Source organism: Ciona intestinalis, chromosome 13, assembly GCF_000224145.3.
Source record: "Ciona intestinalis chromosome 13, KH, whole genome shotgun sequence".
Classification (NCBI taxonomy): domain Eukaryota; kingdom Metazoa; phylum Chordata; class Ascidiacea; order Phlebobranchia; family Cionidae; genus Ciona; species Ciona intestinalis.
Window position 1 is genome coordinate 1447174 of NC_020178.2, and position 20628 is coordinate 1467801.

The following is a 20628-nucleotide window of genomic DNA, read 5'->3' on the forward strand; positions in this document are numbered from 1 at the left end:
GAACTCCACATTGTACACGTGAACACAAAATACGCGAACATAAGCGTAGCATTGGCGAACTCGGACGGCCTGGCTGTGTTAGGATTCTTCGTGAAGGTAATATATAATATGGCATGCCTAACCGCATCATACTGGTTTATGTTTGTCTGGCGCCAGGGCATAGTGCTGGTTAGCGCGCCTGCCTGTAAAAATGGGTTCAAAGCTCGTGGCTGCTACCACTGGGGGCGTATGTGTCCTTGGAAAGACACTTAACGGCAATTTCTCCAACCCAGTGGTCACTAATGGATTGGTATGAATGTGAATGTAACTTACTTTATCCTCGCGTGGCCGGAAAACGACATTCGTTATAACACGGGTTTAACACCTTGTGCCAGCTTACGCGTTACCATGTATGTTAGTTTGTGAGAGATTATTTTTTTTGGGATTTTTTTAATTTCTTTATGTAGCAAACAAAAATTGTTTACAGAACTATATAACGAATCCTCGCCGTTTTAAAAGAGCTCTAATTGTTTAAACACGATCAGGAAATATGGGACATTATGTGCTAACGGTATCTATCTTGCCCCATGGTACTAAGTTCGCAGTTAAAAGGCTTCCACTTTAGGAGATCAGTAATTAAGACACGGAAGGTCAAATTAAGTCGGCTTTCCCGTCGTTTAAAATAGCCACGTTTAAATCCCAGGGGTCTATTTGGCCACATATTGAAATGTAGCTTAAACATAACCGTTCATTTATAAGTTACATACGTAGTAACTCGTAAGCGGACACGAAGTGTATGAAACAAAACATTCGTGTTATAACGACTGTCATTGCCCCGCCAAGCTAGATTAAATAAGTTACATATGTGGTAACTCGTAAGCGGGCACGAGGTGTATGAAACCGAACACTGGTGTTATAACTACTGTTGTTGCCCCGCCATGTAAGGATAAATAAGTTACATTTATTTTTTTATTCTTTCATACTTTGCTTGCTATAAAACATTAGTAAACATGTATTTTCCGTTGGAAACTTGTTTTGACCTAGCACAGATTCCTATACAGATGCGTAAGCTATAATGTAGAATATCCCGTAATAATGTATCTTTATTACGTCACAGATTGAAGGAACAACAGACAATACTAACTTTGACGTCATACTTAACCCTGTACGTAATGGCAACGTGACGTATGACAACGAGGTTATGAGGTATGCAACACCCTTCCCGATCTCCCAAATCGTCCCCGCGACTTTCAACGATTATTACAGATACCCGTAAGTTTTCTAAGCTGATAATGCAATACTGCTATTATATGAATGTCACCTATTTATTCTTACATTGAGTTGCTATACCATGCCGCTATTAAACGTATCTAAATTATTTATCCTCGCATGGCAGGGCAATGACAGTCGTTATAACACAGGTGTTATGTTTCATACACCTCGTGCCCGCTTACGGGTTATCATGTATGTAACTTTGTAAATAAATGTAATTTATTTATCCTCTCATGGTAGGGCAATGTCAGTGGTTATAAAACAGATGTTCTTGTGCTCGCTTACGAGTTACAACGTATGTAAACTTGTGGGCAAATGAAAACTGTTAACACTTAAGCGGCGGGCAAAATTGAAAAGTTTGCACGAAGTATTTAGTAAATTATTATGTTTGGCAAAAACTTCGTAACATCGCGCCAAGTCGCACAGTATAGGAAACCTTTCGCTCTTAAAACGGCTCAAATTGGCCTAATGTGTTTCTTATCGTGTTTATCGTTTCCTCAGGGCTAAATTTGAACATGACTCAAATAACAGAGGGTGATGTAATTTGACATCGATACACATAGAGAACGCTATACAGGAAACAAAGTCTTTACATATGTGGTGGGCACGAGGTGTATGAAATAGTACGCCCTTGTTATAATGACTGTCGTTGCCCTGCCATGCGAGGATAAATAAGTTACATACGTGGTTACTCGTAAGCGGGCACGAGGTGTATGAAACAGAACACCCGTGTTATAATGACTGTCGTTGCCCTACCATGCGAGGATAAATAAGTTACACATTTACAAAGTTACATACATGACAGTCAGTAAGTGGGCACGAGGTGTATGAAACAGAACACCCGCGTTATAATGACCGCCAAGGATAAATAAATTACATTTAATCAAATACTCTAAAATGTTAATTAACCATTCTACCTTACTCCCCATAGAGGATCGCTCACAACACCACCTTGTGCTGAAAGTGTTGTTTGGACAATGTTCAGAGAGCCGATAGTGATCTCACAAGCACAGGTTAGTACGTCATAATCAAGTTATTTTTACAGCATTTTTGTTAACACACATTACTGTGGGATTAGGACTACAAAGGTCATGACTTGCGGGTGAATATTTCACACAATTGGATCTATATTTTCTAGGCGCAGGTACTTCAAACCTCTCTTTACGCAAATGAGAAAACGGCTGCAAATAATGTACTTATTGGCGGCAACTATCGTCCCCCTTTGGCCCTCAATGGTCGAGTGGTGAAACGTACCGGTTCTGGCGCTGGCACAATCGGCAAAATATCCATCCGCGAGATGGCAGCCTTGGTCAGTCTGATATGTTTTGCTATTTTCTGGTAAAAACTTATTTACGCGAAGGTTTCACAATTTGTGTGTGTGACGCATAAATTACCTAGTTCCTTTAAACGATACGTCATAATACCTATTGTAAACAACATAAAGAAGCGGAATATTAACAAATGTGTTAGAAAATACTTCCCTCAATGAAATTTAATGAGAGGGTAAACAACGCTTTTATAACTTATTTAATAAGATAGTACTGTGGGGTAAGATGGGACACTTTTGGCGCACAATATCTAAATATCCTGACGCTATTTTAGAGTCGTAAGGACACAGTTTTATAATTCGTTGAATGTTTTTTGTTAATACCAAATAGGACAAGAAAAATGATAAAATGTCCCATCTTACCCCAATCAACTGTATATTTACCGCTTCTAGTTTTTACTAACTTTACGTTTTATCGCAAAAATAATAACCGTTCTAGTGTTTCTATATCTATGTTTTTGGCACGGACCTGCACTTTTAGGCGGAAAATTTACTTTCTGATCGTGTTGTAGTGTTATGTATTGTATAATTTGAACCTGGGTTAAAGTACGACATTTAGCATTAATTTGAAAACAAACCGCTTAAAATAGTAGTCACTAATGGATTGTTCATCCGTACATAAAATAATCACCTACAGAGTGACATCATACGTGATAACTCATAAATACACGAGGTGTATGGAATAGAACATCCGTGTTATAACTACTGTCGTTGCCCAACCCTGCGAAGATAAACAGTTACATACGTGGTAAGCGGGCATGAGGTGTGTGAAACAGAACACCTGTGTTATAACGACTGCCGTTATCCCGAGTATAAATAAGTTACATTAATTGAAACACAGTAATTTGTAATTGGCTTCAAATTGTATTTAAACTAAATAAAGTTTTTGCAAATTTTATGACAGTTGTAACTTTACGTGTTTTAAATAACGGAAGAATTTTAACAACTGACTTGATTTATAACCTAATCGTACACAGCCGTGTTCTAACAACCGCCATTAAACGTCGGTTCGTATAAATCCACGACTTGTTCTGTTGTAAAAACATTTTAGAATAAATTGGTCAATAAATAGGTAAAGGTCGCACATCGATCAACGCGGGGCGGATTATACGACAGACTGCTTGGCATTCAGCTTTACTTTTAAAGCCAAGCAATCGCCGCCAGGCCAAATGGCTGGTGGCCAGATCCTGTAAAAAAAGTCTGCGGCGAAGATATTTCAAAAATGCCAACTTTCTGCACTGGAGTTGATTGGATATATGTGCGCTATAGCCTGCATGAAAAAAAGTAGGGTGGGGGAAATTGGACACCTTTTTATTCTATGTTCTCGTCCTATTTGGTGGTAAACAAAAAAAACATCCTATTTGGATATTATGTGAAAAAGGTGTCCCGTCTTCCCCCACCCAGCAAAGGAAAAACTCAGTTTATTTGAAATGTTCTCGAATATGCATACGCGAGTTTACCTTTTGTAATCTATAACCTCGCCACTGCAGGGAAATTAAGTCAAAACATGCAAAAGTTTGAACCGAGCAATTTATCATGTTCTAATCCCGGGTGGTCAGTTTATTTTGACAGCTGGGCGGCTATACTACCGAGTATATAAGTATCCACACTGGTTCAACCGGTATTATCCCGCCAGAGATCGGTCAGACGAACTCAGCTCCTCAGGTTTAGGTTAAAACTAAGTGACCCCGGTTTACTTCGTCGAAGCGCTCGCGGCAAAAAATATCTCGTCTGAGAAACGATAATTTTGTGACGTAGCTGACGTCATGATTACGTGTCTTTATTAATCGCAGGCGCCCCCTTTTTCTGGTTTGGTGGGAAAAAGTTAGCACTGATAAGTGTATATGTATAGTCGTTTTATGCGCAGATAGGGTGTAGCATGCTCTAAGAAGATGGTTGAAGATGGTTGCAATTTGGTCACAATAGGTAATTAAATTGCCATACCTTCATTTTCGTCTTAACTTCATTTTCGTTGGTTCGTAATCTATAGCTTTTGCCGATAAATTTAGTTTACCTAAATAAGTTTAAATGCATTACGAATTCAGGCCATTTAACAAGTGTACTTTAGTATGCCAGTAGCCGTCATATAAGTTTGACTTATATGTCATGTAATCTAGAACGACACTAATCCGGCTACTGTATAATAGTCGGACATAAGTTTGGTTTACATTAGTTTTACTCTGGTTTAATTGCATAGATCTACGTTATTATTGCTATAAAATAGCTATTCTGGTGGAAACCTTAGTTTTACAGGAACGTTTTGTCTGCCACACGACAATGCGTTGTGGCCATGGAAGAGCAACGGGGCTGGCTATTTATTTCCATAGCACTAATTAATATGCGCATATTGTATAAGTGTATTCCCTATATAGGATATTGCAAAATTAATAAATTAACGTAGCAAAGAGATGGGAATTAACAGTGAAATGACAGTCGTTAAACACGCTATAAGGGATAAAACAAATGAAAGAGCATTGGTTAAACTGCGCGTGGATGCGTATAACTGTATGAGACGCAACTCACAATTCGTTGCAAATACTTTTAAATTGTTTGTATGAAGATACAACAACAGTTGTAAACACTTTTCGTATTTACTTCCATTAGAAAGTGTTGTTCTATCTAAACGCGATATAAATAATCGGAAACGATTATAAACATGAAGTCGGGACAATACAACGACCAGGGCAAATTGTCGGGAACGAAATTAGCAATCAACGCTGATTTTTGCAGCGCCGCCTGCGTCTGGCGCTTTTTGTAATGGAGTTGTTTTGCAGCAGTTTTAGATGTTGCATGCAGTCAAACTTGGGAAAGTTTTAGTCGTCTCTTTAAACTGTTTGTTAGTTTTCTGCTTTAGTTGGACAAAAAGCCGTTTTTAGTATATAGTTAAATGTTATGCTTTAGCAGTTTAAATCTTTATTTAGCTGGTTTAGCCAGTTAAGCATAGGGAGCTTTATCCCTGTTTAACTTTTTAATTGGTGTTCTGCTTTAGACGAAGGTTTTTTGTACTGGAATGTTGTGTAGTAAAGTGGGGGGAGATGGGACACATTTTCATTCTATTTTCTCGTCCAATTTGGTAATAAACAAAGAAAATTTAAAGATTTATAAATCCTCATGACTCCCATAGACCGTTGTTAACTGTTTAAAACACGATCAGGATTCTTGGATAATATGTGCTAAAGGAATTTGTAAGACCAGAGTTTGTGAAACTATATAAGTTAATTTAATAACAAATTATTTATTTAATGACCACCTGGTTTAAAGTGTCCCGCAACCAACGAAGCGCCGTTCTGATATAAAGGGAATGCATAGTATTACCCTACCCTTAATATTTATATAGTAGGGTAGGGGAAGATAGGACACCTTTTGCACATAATGTCTAAATAACCTGATCGTGTTTTAAACAGTCAACACTGGTCTATATTGTAGTCGCGAGGATACGGTTTTATATTTCTTCGAATGTTCTTTGTTTACTACCAAATGGGACGAGAAAATAGAATGAAAACGTGTCCCATCTTTCCCCCACCCTACTGTATATATTCAATGGCATTCTGGGTTTAAAGTGTCTCGCATCTACCGAACGCAGTTCTGGTGAAACTGAAATATTTCTCGATCATTTCAAACGACGATTCGATTTGAAATACAGCCGTGCACTAATATAGTCGGGTAGGGGAAGATGAGACACCTTTTCATTCTATTTCTCGACCCATTTGGTAGTATACAAAGACAAATCAAAGAATTATAAAACCGTATCTTCACGACTCCCATAGACCGTTGTTCATTGTTTAAAACACGATCAGAATATTTGTATATTATGTGTTAAAGGTGATGTTTTGATGTATAATGTTTGCGTGCATTATATGATGTGTCATATATAGGCTACGTTCTAGGTCATATGTGACACATGTATTTGTTTAGTACATATATGATTAGTTGCTATGGCCTATATAAAGCATTAGGTCAAGCTTATGAAGTGATATATGACGTTTAAACATGTCAGTATATAGGCAAAACAAAATCGCTTTTAAAAGATAAATCGTATACTAGGTTCACATACACCGTGTTAAACTTATTGAATTGGTTTGTTAACAGAGAAGTTAGGGTTACTAAAGGTCACTAAAGGTTACTAAAGGTTACTAAAGTTCACAATGATGAAGGTGACGGTTATTGCACTTCTGCTTGTTATCGGTAAGTTGTTACTTTTACACATTTTTTGTCCGGTGTCGGCGTAGTGGTTTAAGCGCGTTCGTGTACTAGTCAAAGGAATACCAGGTTCGAGGCTCGAGGCTGCTACTTTTGGAAGCATTTGTGTCATTAGGCAAGACACTTTACTGCAACCCAGTGGTCACTCATTGGAAGTAAAATAATGACCAACAAAGTTACATATGCGGTAGCTCCTAAGCGGGCACGAGGTGTATGAAACAGAACACCCGTGTTATAATGACCATCATTGCCCCGCCACGCTTTCTATAGGTTACATATGTGGTAACTCGTAAGTGGACAGAGGGGGGGGAAATAAAACATTTGTCATGCCTTCGAGAATATATTCAAGTTAAATCGTGCCCAAATTAAGTTACATACATATAAACGTTAATATTATTACAGACCAAGCCATTGGAGCGACATGGGTGTACAGCCAAGGACCAAAAGGTGAGAGTATAATGTTTATGTACCTGCATGCCAACGACGCCAAATCGTTGGTAGGAGCCATAATAATAAAAAATAACTATATAATAGGGTGGGGGAAGATGGGACACCTTTAACACATAACATCCAAATACACTGATCGCGTTTTAAACAATTAACAACGGTCCATGATAGTCGTGAGGATACGGTTTCATAATTCTTTGAATGTTATTTGCTTACTATACCAAATGGCATTAGAAAAAAGATAGGTGTCCCATCTCTCCCCCACCCTACTATACAATTATACGTAATTTTTTTCTGTATACAGAATGTTGATGCTCATATTGCCCCATGTCTTTCACCCTACCAACTCAGATTTCGTAAAATCAATTTATTTCAGGACCCTTCCCTCCCATCCTACTTTATTTCAACTGCCAACGTATTATTACGTCATTCGTGACGCCATCATTACGTCACATACTTCAAATATTTAATTTCATTTCAGGGCCTTCCAATTGGCTGAATTCCTACGCCGCTTGCGGCACAAGAGCGCAATCACCAATCAGCATCGAGCATGAAAATTCGGTAGCCAATAAGAACCTTGGAACGTTTGATCGGTCCGTGTTTACGTCACTTCCTGCCTCGATGGAGTTGGTTAATAATGGACATGCATGTAAGTTGACCTCATGCTCACTGTCTGCACACCATACAGTTGTGACTATACACACATGGTGTATTTATTGTATTTTTACAATTCATTTAGTTATTTATGTACTTCATGCTCACTGTTGAGTTATAACATGGGTGTCTTCTTATACACCAAACACACATGGTGTATTCACACACCTTATGCTCATTGTCGAGTTATAACATGGGTGTCTTCTTATACACAAGACACACATGGTGTATTCATACACTTCATGCTCACTGTCAAGTTATAACATGGGTGTCTTCTTATACACCAGACACATATGGTGTATTCATACACCTCATGCTCAGTGTCAAGTTGTAACATGAGTGTCTTCTTATACACCATACACTTTTGCCCATGTTTTGTCCATACATTGGCCGAAACATGGACAAAACTGACCAAAGCATGAGCGAAACGTGCATTTAAAATGAAATAGATGTGACATAGCTAATAACATACCTTATCCATATAGTGCAAGTCAACATGGACGGATCTTACACAATATCTGATCGAAGTGTGCTCCCCAATGATTATAAGGTTTGCTATTTTTATGTTTCTAAATTAATACTTAAGTTCATACAACTCAATAGTGACTGGGTTGAAGCAATTACCATAAACTGTTTTGTCCAAAGAAACATATACGCCCACAATGGTAGCAGCGTCGAGCCGCGTACCAATATCCTCCCGCGAGCAATCTTTACCACTGTGCCACCCGCCGGACATTTTAATTCTATCTTCCCCCACTCTACTATATTAATTTCACACAAAATATAAATGCCAAAATTTCTATTCAACTTATAACACGTCTTGCAGAAATATCTCATGTACTCGCTTTACGTTACAGGCTGTTCAGTTCCATCTTCACTGGGCTGCTGCCAACAAGAGCGAAGGTTCTGAGCATTGGCTTAACGGCAAGCAATACTTCGCAGAGTTACATGTTGTTCATTATAATACTAAGTATGCTAGCATTGGGGAAGCGGTAAATAAGCCAGATGGCCTCGCAGTACTTGGTGTCTTTGTTGATGTAAGTATTTTACAGCATCTAACATCTGAGTTATGAGTTCAAGGCTCGTCGCTGCTACCTTTGTGGGCGTTGGGCAGGACGATAATTGCGGCCCGCGGTGTATAAAACAGCAGAACACCTGTGTTATAACGACTGTCATTGCCCTGCCATGCGAGGATAAATAAGTTACATACATTTATTCAACACACATTTGTGTGTAGGTAACACTTTTTTCGAAGTAGTTTCAATCTTCGCATGGCGGGGCAACGACAGTCGTTATAACAGAAGTGTTACATACACCTAATGCCCACTTACGAGTTACTATGCATGTAACTTATTTATTCTCGCATGACGTGGTAATGATAGTCGTTATAGCACGGGTGTTCTGTTTCATACACTCCGTGTTCGCTTACGAGTTACCACGAGTGTAACTGTGTGAGTCCGTTTATGACGTACCGATGGCTTTGCAACCGATCCCTTTATAATGTTATAACCGAAGCCTATTTGTTTAAAATTCCAGATCAATGACGAAACAAACGAGCATTTTAATCTTTTGCTAAACCCGATCAACCGTGTCCAAATACCAAACCAGGAAATGACGTATACATCAAAGTTTTCCGTCGCAAACTTCTTGCCAACAGACTTGTCAGAATATTACAGATACAGGTGAGAAAGAAACAGCTTTACTATAAATTGCGAGGCCAAAAAAATTCAACGCATTAGCATATTTATGTGGCCCCTTGTAATAATAATAAATGTGTTTGCTATATAGGGCACTGGGCACCGATAACGAACGGGTAAAGTCACTAATGCATTTTTGTCTTTTTTAAAACGTTTTTTTTTAATTTTTTAAAACGTTCCCATTTTCGTTCCGAGAAACGAAATTTCGTTCCGAAATGACGAATATTGTTTCGAAAACGAAATTTTGTTCCGAGATTTGCGCTTTCGAAACAATTTGTACAAACTTTTTGTTCCCATTTTTTTTTCTCAAATCGTTATTTGGTTTAAGTACATTCAAGTATTCTATTTTATTCTGTGTCTGCGAGTACCATCTGCATAGCATGCCATAGGGCATGAGATGTGATACTGTTTTCCATTACCCCTCAACCCCGTTTATTTATATGATATCATAAATTGCCATATCCGTATTCGTAAAGCTGCAAAATCAATTACAATGCATTTACCTCAACGCCCAGTGAGTTATATGACGTCAGTATTTACGTCATCAAACCTTTGACGTCATCGCTGCAAAATGTGTTCTGTTTACCTCAATGACCTAACCAGCTGCCAGTAGTTTGCCCGGAGCCTGTTAAAGCTTCGCTGTTTACATGTACGTGCCAAACGTTGATTGATGAACATTTCATTTACAGGGGATCGCTCACCACTCCGCCATGCTTCGACTCCGTTGTTTGGACTGTATTTAAAGAGCCCATCCACATGTCACGTGACCAGGTGGGTGGTTTGGTGTTACAGGAATGAATAAATGAATGAATTCCTCGCATGGCCGGGAAACAACAGTCGTTATCACACGGGTTTAACACCTCGTGCCAGCTTAAGAGTTACCGCGTATGTAGCCTATTCATCCTTGTATGGCGGGGCAAAGTCAGTCGTTATTACACGGGTGTTCTGTTTTCTACTTACGAGTTTTATAACTCCTTCATGGTCGCATGGCGGGCAATGGTAAGCATTGGAATATGGCGTAAGTGCCTCGGTACTGCCATCTCCTGTCTTGATACGTAAGTAAGTTTAGAGTCACAAATTATGGTATTTATTTATGAAAATTAGGCCAAACGTATGTCTACCCTATCTTTAATATTGTATTAGCATTTTGTTTAAATTTTTAGGCACGAGTTTTACAAACAAGTCTTTATGACGGCATAAACAGCACAGCCAAGGTCGGGGGTAACTTCCGTTTGCCTCAGCCAATCAACGGGCGAGAAGTTTCACGCCCCTATAAATCAGGGGCGAACCCGATTCCGTTACCAATTTTCCTTCAAATTACAGCAATGCTTGCAGTCGTTAAAACTTTGTATTTTTAACTTTTTGAAATCCTATTGCTAACCTAACCCTTTTAATCCATGTACACGTTTTACTCGGGTGTTCTGTGATTCTTTTCTGTTCTCTAAATAGCAGGTTGGGGAAGATGGGACGCTTTTAGCACATAATATCCAAACATCCGGATCGTGTTTTAAACATTTAACAACGGTCTATGGGTGTTGTGAGGATACAGTTTTATAACTCTTTTTATTTTCTTTGTTTACCACCAAATCTGACAATAAAATTGAATGATAAAGTGTCCCATCTCCCCCCACCCTACTTTAACAATCATTTCTATTTTTAACGATTATAATTGCATTACCTCAAACTAATTCCACGTTTAAATATGACTTATTTTTTAGAGATACTATTTGTATTTTGCGATGATATTATTTGATGATGACGCAATTGATGTTGAATTTCATCGAGCGAAGTACGAATACGCTTAAAAATAAACAAATATTGCAATTTAAACGAGATTAATACCGGGTATATTAAAATGCCCGCCGAATAAGTGGGATATATAACTTCCAACTGAGCTACTTAACGTCACATGCGAAGCTGCTCAGTGAGAAGAAGGGTTGGTCCACAAGGTTTGTGAAAAACAAGGTGTGGCAGGTTCAAGGCCCGCTGTGAGCCCAACGTCATCATAATTATTCAGCCACGTAATGTCACGTCGAACAGACCCATGTAGCAGGAGAAGCTCTGGGTTTATCATGTTGGTCTGTCGATTTTCCTTCAAACAAAAATGTAAACTTCAATTAAACGTCGTCTTGTTAAAAGCACCAGACAGCCTTTTTCGATGGGATATGTGTATAACTTTTTATATAGTAGGGTGGGGGAAGATAGGACACCTTTTCGTTTAGTTTTCTCTTTCCATTTGGTAGTAAGCAAAGAACATTCAATGAATTATAAAACCGTATCCTCACGACTTCCACGGACCGTTGTTAATTGTTTAAAACACGATCGGGCTATTTGGATATTATGTATTAAAGGTGTCCCATCTTCCCCCACCCTACTATACAAATCAAGGAAAACAAAGTTTGTTTCTTTCCGCTCCAACTTCGTTTTTTCCCGGGGAGGAGTGAGAGAAGTTTGGAGGAATGATGAGAGCAGCGTGAAGGTCGTAGCTTCGTCATTCGTTGTTAGTCTCGCTGGTGGAAGGAGTGCTTAGTTCGCTCTGCTATGTTCGCAACTGGAGGTTTCATTGTGTTTTACATTCAAAGTAATATTTCGCAGACAGACGAGCGAAGACGGTTAGTTCAATTAGTGCGAGTCCGCTTTATCATAGTGGACATAATGGACTGAATATTGTGGACATACCGGACATAGCGGACATTAGCAAACATAGTAGATATAGTGGACATAGTAGATATAGTGGACATACCGAACATAGTGAACATAGCGGACATAGCGAACATAGCGAACATAGTAGATATAGTGGACATAGCGGACATAGCGGACATAGTAGATATAGCGGACATAGCGAACATAGCGAACATAGTAGATATAGTGGACATAGCGGACATAGCGGACATAGTAGATATAGTGGACATAGCGGACATAGCGGACATAGCGGACATGCACTAATGAAAGGGACCCGAGCGAAGACACACAGATGGTAAAGGCTGTTAACGTTTTTGTCACTGGTTGTCACATGACGGCTAGAATATATTGTCGTACTTCCAAGCCAGTCTAACTACGGTTTAATAATTCTTTGAACCTTCAGTGCTTACTACCAAATGGGACAAGAGAATAGAATAAAAAGTGTCCCATCTCGCCCCACCCTACCATACGTTGAATTAGTTCAACTGTCATTAAATTTAAAGGATTTCCACACATAGGGTAAAGAACATTTCCTTTATACGCAATGTACACCTGCCGCATGTGTTCAACATTGTCATTGGAGTAACTTAAATGAATGAAACTTACTTTATCCTCGCGTGGCCGGAAAACGACAGTCGTTATAACACGGGTGTTTATACACGAGTTACCATGTATGTTACTTTGTGGGTGTTTGTTTTTTTAGGATTTGCTTTATACATGGCTGATAACTTGGACAACCAGTTAGTGACCACTGGGTTGGAGAAATTGCAGTTAAGTGTCTTGCCCATGGACACATAAGCCCATAATAGTAACAGCGAATTTAGATAAACCTCACTTTAATGCATTGCTGAAATAATTTACTTTGGTACTATATCATTCTATGTAAGATACAGTAGGTTAAATAATCTATGTATGTAGTATGTGTAGACTACAAAGGCATTAATATATGACAAAGTTCTCATGTCTAATTTGTGGCTTTTGCCAATTGCCACTGCGAATTTCGAAGGGTAAAAGTTATTTTATTACATTGAAAAGTTGAAACACAAATCATCCAAGGTTTGGCATTTGCAATAAAACTGCGAAAAATTGTCAGCAATTAAATAGAAATGTAAGGTTTAGAAAATGTTGACATCGTTAAAAGCACCAATTTAAATAAAGTAATTTTTTCCATTTAAAAGCTGTTATTAGAGAATTGGAACTTCAGCTGTTCAATAAAAATGGGTGAGCATATGTTTATATATTTTTGCTAAAATTAAAGCTATAATAGCATAGATAGAATATGTTTTACATATCTAAAATCTATCAGCGAAAAATCAGTTTTAAATGAAACGGAAATTGAATAATTGCAGCTGCAGGAAAAAGTAAAAGGTATTTTTAGTAGAATTACTTTTAAAATATAATATATTTTAACATATTTGTAACTTTTGCATTTAGTAGTGAAGAAAATTATTTAAAATACACTCCATAAATTGAACCTAGGTGGCGTTTGGTATTACATTCTATTCTATATGGGTGAGGTCCTACAGTGAGGCATGCCATGGGACCTGGATTTAAGCCAGAGTTGACCCATTACCCCAACAGCGTATATGCACATTCTATTCTATATGGGTGAGGTTATACAGTGAGGCACGTCATGGAAACTGGGATTTAGAACCCCATTAGTACCCCTACAAGCTACAACAACAAGATTGCGTGATCTACTACAATGCAACTAGTTAGTAGCTAGTGTCATTTATTCTGCATAGATAGTTCAATTCTTAACTCAGTTCAAGACTTGAAAGCTTAATTTTCAATCGAAAAAAAAATCGAAATTAATCTTAATTAAAAACCCCTCGTATTTGAAGTTAAGATTTGAACACCCGTACTGCGCGTACTATATGTTGTCTACAAATTGGACATTCTCTTAATTGCTTTCCACAAGTAATACAAGTGCTCATATGTGCACACTCCAGGAGTACACAGTCTCTAGGTCTTTCCCAGCATATTTTACAGAATAATTCATCTTTATTTGTAACATATGATGAGCTGTTTTCCTCAGTAATATCATCACTGATATTGCTCTCATTAGACACATGGTCTTCATACAAGTTTTTTACCCTGTTCACCAACTCTGTGCGCTCCAAGACCCCTTTATAATTAACTAAGTTTTCTTGAAGCAAGGTTTTAAGCTGTTTAATTGAGTAAGACTCAATTTCTTGAACAGATTTAATCTCAGAAAGCCCGATTTTAGTCTTTTTTGCTGTTCTTTCAACTGCTGGTGATGAGAATGCATAAGAGGTGCTTGTTTCTTCAGTTACTTCATTATTTTCTACTGTATTTGCGTTATTATGTGTTGACGTTGATTCTTCAGTGTCCTCAATCACTATCGGTGTGGCTATTGAACTATCATTGCCTGAACTTGACACATTGAATTGTTCTGCTGTAGGAAAAGACTCCTGTGTCCTTTGGTATGTGGGGGGAGTTGGCAGATGCACAGCTGGGTCGTCGGTGCTTGAGTTTTCACTTTGATTCTGGTCAGAATTGTCATCTCTTCTTTGATCTTCATTGGCCCTATTGTCATGGGTAGTATATGAACTTGGTGGTTGGATATTCTCACTTGATGTGATGCCGAATTGATTCTGTATCAGTTTAACCAACTCGTGCTTCTCTTTGCATGTTCTGTGCTCAATTTTAAAGTTCTTAAGATACCCCTGTAGGTCTTTCACCTTGATTTGCATCAAGCTTGTCTTTGAGGATTTACACCTGTTGACATAGCAACACGGCCTGCATTCTCTGCCGATGCTACAGTCAGAGCAAAATAGTTGAAAACAGTTTGAGCATCTTGACTTCCACTTTAAAATGGAGAATTGTGCAGAACAGCACGCACAAGGCATACTGCGGCGCGATTTACACGCAATGGTTAAAATTGTTAATAAATATTTCGTATAATGTCTTTTTTCTCAGGTACAAAATACTTTATAAATGAACTTCAAAATGCATCCAACATTGTCTTAATTTTTTACACTTTTCCGACCGTTTTTAAAACATCTAAATCAAATGTTTTTGCCTAACACAATATTAACTGTTAAAACAATAAAGCAGTGATAAATTTTACGTAATACACCTTAAGTAATGACTTATTTCATCTCCTTTTACATTAACAAACAACGAGTGTTGTTCACTAAAAACAGAACGCGTCTAACAGTGTTTAGTATTGTGAAATAAACAACATAGTAACGCGTTTAAATACATTAATAAGATCAAATAATGTATGTTTTTTATTTATTTACTTTATGTCGTGAATTTTTAGATTTAATTATTCACATACGTCTTATATTTATGCGCCGATTTACATTGTAAACTAGACGGGGACGATTTAGTTTTTTAATTTACCATTTCTATGAGAATAAGGTATTTAAATATGGGGAACCCCCGCCGTGGAATAGCAAAGTTAAAATTTAGATTTGTGTTCTGTTTTTTAAACTGATAAATAGGTTTGTATCGCGCTAGAGATATTAGGACCACTGTAGAGACGAACAGAGTAATCTAGGTTAACTGAAAATTCGTAACGTTTAAAGTTTTTGAAGTTATAAAACGTTTTTCCATCGTGCTTTTTGCGATCTTTTACAGTTACCTCTATGTTACCTTTATCTAACCAAATTGGTTATTTACTGCACATTTCTCATTCAATTATTCAGGAAATGGCTTCAACTGTTAAAATATCCCCAAAGGAATTATCCAAAGTACAGAATCAACTCCCACAAGGCTGGGTAGCCAAAGAATCGTTAAAATATAAAGGACATATCTTCTACTTTAATGTCTCTGCAGGTACAAGTACATGGACGAGGCCTACTCGTACCTACAGGTACCTTTAAGCTATTTTACGTTGTTTGAATTTGTTTTATTAATTTTTCTCAGAGCTTCAACTATAAGATATATGTATATAGTAGGGTTGGGACAATCAGACACCTTTTTATTCTATTTTCTCGTCACATTTTGTAGTAAAAGAAGAACATTCACAGAATTATAAAACGTATCCTCACAACTCCCATAGACCGTTGTTAATTGTTCAAAATACGATTGGGATATTTAGGTATTATGTGCTAAAGTTGTCCCATCTTTCCCCACCCTACCATATTCCCCACCATACTATATATACATATATATTATGTTATACTATAGAGAAAAGTAAAGCACAATCTACTTCTTCATTTAAAAATGTTGGAAAGAAGAGAAAATCTGGAGATATGCTGGAAATAAATACATCTAAAACAACTATTGCAAATAACAAAAGTGATAATCACCAAAAAGTAAAAACTAGAAAAAGACGAAAGAAAAATAAAATATTAAAACAAGAAGACACTGCAAATAACAACAACAAGATAACAAACAGTTCAACTAGTGATATTTCAATTGACTCTTTATTTGAATCCCCTGGAACTACAAACAAACAACAGGAAGAAAATGCAAGAAGAAAACAAGAAGAATACCAAACACTGGACATGCCGCCATTGATTGATGTGGAACAATTAGCCATTGTTTCCAAACAATCACCAAAACAATCACCATTATCACATAACACACAAAAATCACAATTACTGCAAAACAAGATTTCATATTCACCAAGTGACTTAAAAACCCCAACCAAAGTCACCCCTAAATTTAACCCCAATGTTACCCCCAAGTTCACCCACAATGTTACCCCCAAGTTCACCCACAATATTACACCCAAAGTTACCCCTAAAGTTGGCTCATCACCCCGCACACCAAGTAGCGTTACCCCAACCAAAACTACACCAAAAGTAACCCTATCGCGAAAAGTAACTTCTAATAGAAGAAGATCAAATATCTTTATAAATCCCTTATGTGATGATGGAAATGAAGACAATGTTGATGAAATTACTCGCCCAGTTATCTCTCCAAAAGTTGTAAGACCAATTATCACTCATCATAAAGTGAGTTATCGTTTGCTTTTATTTTAATGTATGGCTGACAATTTAGTCAGCCCTTATGGGACAATTGGGTTGGAGCAATTCTTATTAAGTAAATTGTCCTGAAACCATACACATATAAGCGATGAGCCTTGAACCCATGACCTCTAAGCTAGAGAATGCTGAATGTAGTTTTATTGAACATGGTCTGCATATTATAGCAATTGGGCCAATAGCATGCAGTGTTTGGGTTAATTAGTTGCACTTCCTTTTATCCGACCTGTAGCACAGATAAGCGTGCCTGCCTCTAACCCAGAGGTAATGGGTTTAAGGCTCAATGCTACTACCTTTGTGGGCGTATGTGTCCTTGGGCAAGACATTTAGCGGCAATTGCTCCAACCCAACAGTGTTTGGTTTAATTGGTTGCACTTCATTTTATTTTCAAGACACCTAAAGCTCAAGTTGTTAAGGATAAAGATCCTGCTGAAGTTGAAGTGATGGACACATCAGATACAATATACAACTGTAAAGGTGGCTAATATAGGTTAAACTGAAAAAATACCCCCAAAAAATAATCACCTACAAAGTAACATACTTGGTAACTCATAAGCTGGCACAAGGTGTATGAAACAGAACACCCGTGTTTACTACTATCATTGGCATAACACACAAGGATAAAGTAAGTTACTTTTATTCATTTATATATTTAGCATTTATTACCCCATATCCCAAGCTGGAGAGAGATGTCTCTCTATTGATTTAAACGTAATTTATGTTCAGATATACCAAAAGCAATAGAAGAGAAAGAATCCACACCTGCCATTACAAACGCACCTCCCAATGCAAATGCCATCTTATTCATTGTAGTTGATACAAACATATTGTTGTACTCAAGTTGTTTGAAAGATATTGACTTCATTATTAATTGGTGCCCACCTCCAAGGACGATGTTTCGACGAGCTGTTGTTGTTGTGCCTTGGGTTGTTCTTCAGGTATTAAATAAAGGAATGTAACTTGTTTCTTAAAAAGTTACATATGTGGTTACTTGTAAGCTGGCACGAGGTGTATGAAACAGAACACCCGTGTTATAACGACTGTTGTTTTCGAACCACGTGAGGATAAAGTAAGTACATTCAATTCAATCCTTCCATGGTTGGAAACAACAGTGGTTATAACACGAGTGTTCTCTCTCATGGTTAAGATTGTTCGGGTATATGTCAAAATCAAAATATTATTAATTGTTGTTGCATGGGTCATGCTTCAGGTATTAAATGTTAATTGACACTGCTATATTCTATATTGGGTCTAAGACAACAGTTTTCTAATGCTTGATTCTTAATGTTGTTTAATTTGATTTAACTGATTAGAAATAGTTTTGTATAAGTAATGGTTTAATATACTATTGTTTACATGCAGGAGCTTGACCATTTGAAGACAAACAAACAGACAGCAGCAAAAGCAAGACGATCAATCGCATTTCTTAATAGGTAAAATGGACTTATATTTTTACCAATATGTTTTCAACCACAATCACATTTCAGACATTTTTCTTGCAAGAAACCTGGAATTCGGGGCCAAACTATATTAGAAGCAGCTGCTGTTGTGGGTGAGTGTATGGTCTGTTGTTAGGTTTTTGTGGTAGGTATTATTTCACTACATACATACATATATATATATGAGCTTCTTGCGATAAATAAGTTAAAATAAAACTATTTTAATTACCAGATGCAAATTTCCGTTTAGCAAACAAATTATTCGTTGTGGGCATATGTGTCCTTGGATAAGACTTTCAACTATTGAACGCCATGGCAAAATAAGTTACAATTAAACTGTTTTTATCACCAGATGGATTAAACATTGAAATAAACGATGACAGACTCCTACAATGTTGTTTCTTCTTTTCAAGATTGCCAGGAAAACATAAAACGTTGTTGTTTACAAATGATTCAAACCTGGCAAACAAAGCTATGATTAATAGCTTCATGTAAGATGATTAACATTAATTTATCAACATCATAAACTTAACTGTTTTTGAGGCACAACTTTTTTTACTGTTGCTGCCAGGTCTATTATACTTGTATTTTGGCTTTTCTGGCAAGAATTTTACTTGAGTGTCATTTCACAACAGCATCGTAGCAAAGTGGTTAGGGCACGTGTCTATAACCCAGGGGTAATGGGTTCAAGGCTCGCCGTTGCTACCATTGTAGGCGTATGTGTCCTTGGGCAAGACACTTAACGGCAATTGCTCCAACCCAGTGGTTACTAATGGGTTGTCTAAATTATCAGAAATACATAAAAAAATAATCAATCACAAAGTAACATACTTGGTAACTCTCAAGCTGGCATGAGGTGTATGAAATATAACACTTGTGTTTAACGTCTGTCCTATCTGGCGCGTGAGGATAAAGTAACTTACATTTCATGTTAAACATCCAAGATAAAACGTTAGTAATTCAAGTGAACCACCTTACAGGAGTTATTCCAACTTACAAGCACTAATGAAAGGTGTAACTGAATATACTTCACTTCCTAATCCAGTACTTGATGAAGAAGGTTCAACAAAACCTGTAATACCAAGTAAGGATCTATGTAAAAGCTTTCTAATAACCACTGTAATACCAAGTAAGGAGTTTATGTAAAAACTTTCCATTACTACTAACAACGGGACGCTATACCTACTAACAGGGAGCACTAGTTGTATGTGTTCTTAGGCAATACAGTTAATGTACATTTCTCCAACCCAGTGATCACCTATAGACTGTAACAATTCTATATTTATGACCAACTGAGGCCTAAATCTTAGCACCAATTACATATTATACTGTAGGAGCTTACACATTTACAAAAAAAGAACAAGATTTAATTAAAAGCAAAATCTAATTAATATCTTCTTACAGCTCCCAGAGGGTCCTCCACATCCTCTATAGTGGAGGAAGACACCCCAAAGTCCATGGTCCTCCAGTTATCACTGGAGCAGATGCATCTTGCTCTCTGTGTGATCCTGGAGACAGAGATGAGGGAAGCATATGGGAGGATTTGGGAGGAAGTTGTGGTAAAGAGGCCACCATGGAGTTTAGCAGGTTGGGGTTTCTTATCCATATTATTTGTTAATATTATTTGGATTCTTTTTATTACATTTTATTAAAAATCCAAAGGTACATCATTTCATCCTCAGTTATTCAATAGTTAGTTGAAAAAACAGCGTTTTAAAAACTATAAACGTCCAACATTCCGTCTGTCATTAGGCAAGAAATCATCATAGTTCACCGTCTGGTCTAAAGCATGTTTAAGTGTCTTGATTAATTTTCCACATTTATACATTTTATTTAAATTATTTTAATCTCTTTTTAAACTTAAATCTTTTTTTTAAAATTAAAATCCTTTTTTTCCCCCAGATTAAACTCTTTTCCCCCCCAGATTAAACTCTTTTTTCCCCCAGATTAAACTCTTTTTACCCCCG

At 37.3% G+C, this 20628-nt stretch overlaps 4 protein-coding genes across 4 annotated transcripts; 3 read left to right on the forward strand and 1 right to left on the reverse strand.

Annotated features, from left to right (window-relative positions):
- The first annotated feature begins 6 nt into the window (after positions 1 to 6).
- LOC100175189 (carbonic anhydrase 14-like) lies at positions 7 to 2770 on the forward strand. The gene is made up of 4 exons (XM_002127975.5): positions 7 to 96; positions 1097 to 1251; positions 2183 to 2264; positions 2390 to 2770. The coding sequence occupies exons 2-4, from the start codon at positions 1181 to 1183 to the stop codon at positions 2591 to 2593; spliced, it is 357 nt and encodes a 118-aa protein (XP_002128011.1). The 5' UTR covers positions 7 to 96; positions 1097 to 1180; the 3' UTR covers positions 2594 to 2770.
- Positions 2771 to 6632: 3862 nt separating this feature from the next.
- Positions 6633 to 11406, forward strand: LOC100177506 (carbonic anhydrase 2-like). Its single transcript, XM_002127863.3, has 8 exons — positions 6633 to 6763; positions 7181 to 7225; positions 7707 to 7874; positions 8365 to 8429; positions 8737 to 8916; positions 9416 to 9561; positions 10266 to 10347; positions 10740 to 11406. Exons 1-8 carry the CDS (start codon positions 6724 to 6726, stop codon positions 10932 to 10934), a joined length of 921 nt encoding a protein of 306 aa, XP_002127899.1. The 5' UTR covers positions 6633 to 6723; the 3' UTR covers positions 10935 to 11406.
- A 1854-nt stretch (positions 11407 to 13260) lies between these two features.
- LOC100178192 (E3 ubiquitin-protein ligase RNF34-like) lies at positions 13261 to 15464 on the reverse strand. Its single transcript, XM_002121871.5, has one exon. The coding sequence runs from the start codon at positions 15129 to 15131 to the stop codon at positions 14103 to 14105; it is 1029 nt and encodes a 342-aa protein (XP_002121907.3). The 5' UTR covers positions 15132 to 15464; the 3' UTR covers positions 13261 to 14102.
- Positions 15465 to 15935: 471 nt separating this feature from the next.
- Positions 15936 to 20384, forward strand: LOC100180563 (transcriptional protein SWT1-like). Its single transcript, XM_026837273.1, has 9 exons — positions 15936 to 16102; positions 16420 to 17192; positions 17615 to 17699; positions 17949 to 18160; positions 18585 to 18655; positions 18710 to 18774; positions 19014 to 19152; positions 19642 to 19745; positions 20066 to 20384. The coding sequence occupies exons 1-9, from the start codon at positions 16054 to 16056 to the stop codon at positions 20311 to 20313; spliced, it is 1746 nt and encodes a 581-aa protein (XP_026693074.1). The 5' UTR covers positions 15936 to 16053; the 3' UTR covers positions 20314 to 20384.
- Positions 20385 to 20628: the final 244 nt, after the last annotated feature.